The sequence below is a fragment of the Malus sylvestris genome, chromosome 17 (genome assembly GCF_916048215.2).
Source record: "Malus sylvestris chromosome 17, drMalSylv7.2, whole genome shotgun sequence".
NCBI lineage: Eukaryota > Viridiplantae > Streptophyta > Magnoliopsida > Rosales > Rosaceae > Malus > Malus sylvestris.
In genome coordinates, this window is record NC_062276.1 from 20305325 (window position 1) to 20310010 (window position 4686).

At 37.2% G+C, this 4686-nt stretch overlaps 1 protein-coding gene across 2 annotated transcripts; it reads right to left on the bottom strand.

Annotated features, from left to right (window-relative positions):
• Positions 1–226: 226 nt before the first annotated feature.
• On the bottom strand, positions 227–4348 carry LOC126609855 (LRR receptor-like serine/threonine-protein kinase IOS1). 2 transcript variants are annotated; one of them, XM_050277787.1, is made up of 13 exons: positions 4212–4348; positions 3576–4113; positions 3016–3491; positions 2778–2910; positions 2617–2688; positions 2463–2534; positions 2295–2375; positions 1988–2157; positions 1636–1862; positions 1429–1555; positions 1252–1320; positions 962–1151; positions 227–786 (listed from the first exon to the last, which is right to left on the bottom strand). In XM_050277787.1, exons 1-13 carry the CDS (start codon positions 4294–4296, stop codon positions 378–380), a joined length of 2649 nt encoding a protein of 882 aa, XP_050133744.1. In that variant the 5' UTR covers positions 4297–4348; the 3' UTR covers positions 227–377. The 2 variants fall into 2 exon arrangements, with proteins under 2 accessions (XP_050133744.1, XP_050133745.1); XM_050277788.1 differs by lacking the exons at positions 3016–3491; positions 3576–4113; positions 4212–4348 and having other exon boundaries at positions 2617–2684; positions 2774–2900.
• Positions 4349–4686: the final 338 nt, after the last annotated feature.

A 4686-nucleotide genomic window follows, 5' to 3' on the forward strand; every position in this document is an offset into this window, starting at 1 on the left:
GAATGCTCAAAGTAGATTTTGGATTGTAGATTGCCTTACCATTTTGTGTTCAAAGTTGTCGGTCAACGTATCTTCACAAGTTTGATAAAAGTAACTATGCAGATTATCCGTGATTACGGAGTTTGCTCCAAAACTATTCGATCTCGACCAAGTGGCGAGAACTTAGTTCATCCAAATTGCAAAATTCTAGGGTTTATAAAAGTCATATCTTAATTGAAAAAGGAAATGATAGCCAATTCATGATTTTATATCATGTTACCAATACGAACTCTGGTAATTGATTTTTTTACAATTAAGTAGTTGCAAGCTTCAATACAAGATAAACTAAAAAAGATTGAAATACAAAGCATTGGAAAATTCATCTTCTGAACAAAGAACTACCTTGCCAAAGGACTAAGTTCCGTAGTCACATTCATAGAGTAAATAACTGAATCTGTTGATTCAGTCACACGGTTGACGTTCGTTCGAGCCAACTCAGCTTCCAAACAATCCTTAAGCCCTCTCACTACCTCACTCATGTTTGCCCTTTTGTTGGATGTATCTGACACACAATTCATTGCTAGTTCAACAGCCTTCCAGGCAGAGTTGATTTCGTAATCTCCACGTAATCTCGGATCTAGAATAGTTTTGATATCCCCCATAGCAAGCATGGAGCTAACCCATTGACTTACATGAACCTTCTCCTGTGTTCTTGATATCGCAGGGCGGCCAGTGATGATCTCCAACAGAACAACTCCAAAGCTATAAACATCACTCTTCTCATTGAGCCAACCTGTTGTGTGGTACCTGCAAATCCAGACCAATGTTACTCAAGCGTACCATTTAGAAAGCGTGCATACAAGGTGTACACTCCCATTTTATCATATCTATATGCTCCTCTTATTTTTTGTGCTTTGGTAATAAAGTAAAAAAAAAAAAGGAGAATGAAAATCGATATTGACAAAATGAAATAGACACTTACTCGGGATCAAGGTATCCCGGAGTTCCAGCTACAGCAGTAGACATATGAGTGCGTCCATCTGTTGGGAAAATTCTGGACAGACCAAAATCAGCTAATTTTGCTTGGAAATTTTCGGCTAGCAAAATATTTGTTGTCTTCACATCTCTGTGGACTATGGGTGGCTTGCAACCATTGTGAAGGTACTCCAATCCTACATTTCAATTTCACTCTTTAATTTGTTACTGGAAACAAAATAGGAAAGTGTTGAATAAGTTTGGAATTTTGGATTTTGCCCAAGTTTACTGGCTAACCTTGTGCTGCATCTGTTGCTATTTGGAGTCTACCTTCCCAAGTCAAAACATTTGCATTATTATTCTCACCTGTACAATAGTATTGAAAATAACCAATTTATATTGGTTAAATGTTTCAATAAAACTGGGTAAAATTTCAAACTTTAATGTGTTTGCGTTGTCAAGTTTCTACCATACCTAGAAGATGCGAGTCCAAATTTCCATTGGCCATAAATTCATAGATGAGCGCCATGTTGGTTCCTTCGTTGCAGTATCCCACAAGACTTGTCAAGTTTCTGTGATGAACTCTGATTAGAAGTTTGACCTGCAATTTAAGCTTTAAAGTCATATTTTGTTCCTAGAAATTGGTTCATTAAAGTTTCTGTATCGGTTCTTGGTACATGCCTCTGCTTGAAACTGTTGGTATCCTTGACCTGATGTTGGAGAAAGCATCTTTACAGCTACTTGAGTATCATCGACTAAACCATGGTAAACTTTTCCGAATCCACCTCTGCCAATAATTGTCTGAAAGTTGTTTGTAATCTGCAGGACGTCCAAGTATGTAAACTGTCGTTTTTTGGACTCGAATGAATCAACTTGATTGTTGGGTTGATGTGAAACTGCTGTTACAACTGTTTAAATAGATCATCAAAAGTTTCATAAGCATTAGAACATGTGTTCGCTCTATTTACTTCAGAACATGTATTCTGGATTATCGATTTTTTAATCTTAGTCTTAAAACTTATACTTGATTTACCTTGTTGTTTCCTTCCTCTTTTTAGCCACATCAATATAGCCACTACAAGTACCACAAGAATAAAAAATCCACCAATTGCTGCTCCTATTGGAACAATTATGTTCTTCTTTTTCTCTGTCTCCTCCTTTTTGCATGAATTTTCTGCACATAGGCCTGCATTTTCTCCAACACTAGCATTGACAAGGTTGATGAATATACAGTCGGTATCAACAGTGTTTATCGAAGCATTGAAAATTGTAATGAAAAGAAGAGGAAAAGGAAATATTAAAGCAGTATACTAGAAAAATGGTTTTGGCTAGAAACAAACCTCAATGATAGCGAACCACTTTTCGATCTTTCAATGAGGTCGGCTGGAACTGAACCGTTGAGCTTGTTTCTTCCTAAATTACTGCAAAGGAAGAGCAAAGTTATTGATCACCTGATTTTCTACTTTACCACGGAATTTGGAGTAACAATTCAAATCGAAGGTACTTACAGGACTTTCAGGTTTGGCATTTTAGACAGAAATTCAGGTATTGATCCAGTTAAGCTGTTGTTTGATAAATCCCTGAGTTAAGAAAGATTCACACTTTTAGTACCCATTATGAGAAATATATGAACCATTGAGCTTGTGATAATGTGATACTTACAAAGATTGTAACATGGCGAGGTCAAATATATATGAAGTTATCTCCCCGGTCAATCCACTCGAGGACAGCTCCCTAAATAAAAGTTCGATAATTTTGTTAATTAACGAAGTTACAATAAAAAACGATGGTTTCTAGAACAAGAAAGACCTGCTTAAACTTACAAGGATATAATTCTGGGGGAACCGTTGAAGGTACAATTTAGACCTTCCCACATGTAGCCTTCAGGAGTACACGGGTCTCCTTGCCAATCTTTGTCCACTCCATATGTTGACTTTATGTTTGTGATGGCAGACGCTAGTATTTTCACAGGCATATTCATGTAGCAGTCAATTTAATAAAGCAAATACACGAATTTTAGGGAAAAAAATTGACTAGAAGATGTTGAAATGATTGATTTACCATCATCTGTGTCGGTTTCAGATTGTGATAAATCTATCAATGTGTAGACCTCCATGGCGTTGAGAATTGGTGGGAGAGTTGAATTCTCCGTTTGAACAAGTGAGAAACTATAATTGCCTCCGGTTAAGGCTGAGGGGCTAAACACAGTGATTGTGGATAAATAAGCCGGGGCAAAAGGTCCAAACCAATGATCTCCATTTAACGTGATATTGAATGATCTGGACTGGTTGGCTTTAAGCAGCTGGAATTCAGCAAAGTGAATGAAGATATAGTATTGAGTACTTGTATCCGGGGCATTCCAATTGAAGTCCATCGTATCACTAGGATCTAGAGGCGTGCTGGCAGATCTCATTACGAAAGATGGTACATGGTAATCATTGTGACTTTGAGCATCAACGGTAAGCGAGGTAGCTAACTGCGTCCACTTATTGAAGTTGAAGGGTTGCCAAATCCGATCCAAAGCATCATAGGGATACCTTAATTAAGTAAAAGTACTACTTATTGTCAGTATCTGAGCAAATAGAATATAATTAAAACCAGTACTACTGAAATGACCTTACCTGTATGTTTGATTAACTGTTGAACCGACATCTAATCGAAAGGAGAGTGCCAATGAACCCGTTGGAGTCAGATAAGTAGTGTTTTTCAAAGGCCTTAATTCCAATGATGAAATGAATGGTGCTCCGGTTCCCTTGTTGAGTAAACACACATTTATGTAGTCTAACGTGGGAATGTGAACAACTTCTTTGATGGTACTTAAAGATGCATCAATAAATGCCACTGAATCCCAGTAACTAGCTCCGATGACAAGATCAAACTTTGGCAGCTTGTTTAGGCCGTCATAATTACCATACAGGAAAGCAGCTCGGATTAAATACTTGGTGTTCTTTGTGATGTTTACTTTGTAACAGTTCTTGACCCCCCGAGGAAAGCTCCTGACATAAGCTGCCTGTAGCTGATGAGTAGCTTTGTATGCAGGTGCGACGCTTTTGCTCACACCAGTGCTTATGAAGGCTGCATCTGAAATGTAGTCAATGCCGGTTGTTGACTCGGAGTAGCTAGAATTTGATGGCTGTCCACAGTCCAAGCTGATGAAACCTGAGTGATCGGAGACGGTAAGTTAGCAACAACAAGACTGGTGGACAGTTATGAACAAAATTAATAATTTTCAAGTTTTAGATGATCAAATGTTTTACCTGATTGATCATCTTGTGCATGAACTAGAAGTATAAGAGAAAAACAACAAAGGAATACAAATCGAAGGTTTTTCAACATTCCCATTTCTCTCTAAGTTGAGCTTCAAGCATGTTCTCCATGAATATAGTCTTGCAATATATATTGCCAAAGTAGTAGAATAATAGTAAAAAAAAAGAAAAAAAAAATAGATACTATTGGATACTTAGTCAAATTTGTTTGTGTTTGTAAAAAGAATCTTTTGCAAGTGGAGAATTTCCATGGAAATGCAGTGAAATGAGAAATATAATAAGAATTACAGACTTAGTCTTCTTTCTCTAACCCTAATTGGTACGTACACAGAACTGGTAAATTCAATGGGAAAGGGATCCTCTCTGGATCCTTTCCACCAAATCCTCCCCATCAATTAATCTGATCCCTTGAAATTTGATCTAACGGTTAAAAATGGGGACTCATTTTAAAAGTTATAATAACTTT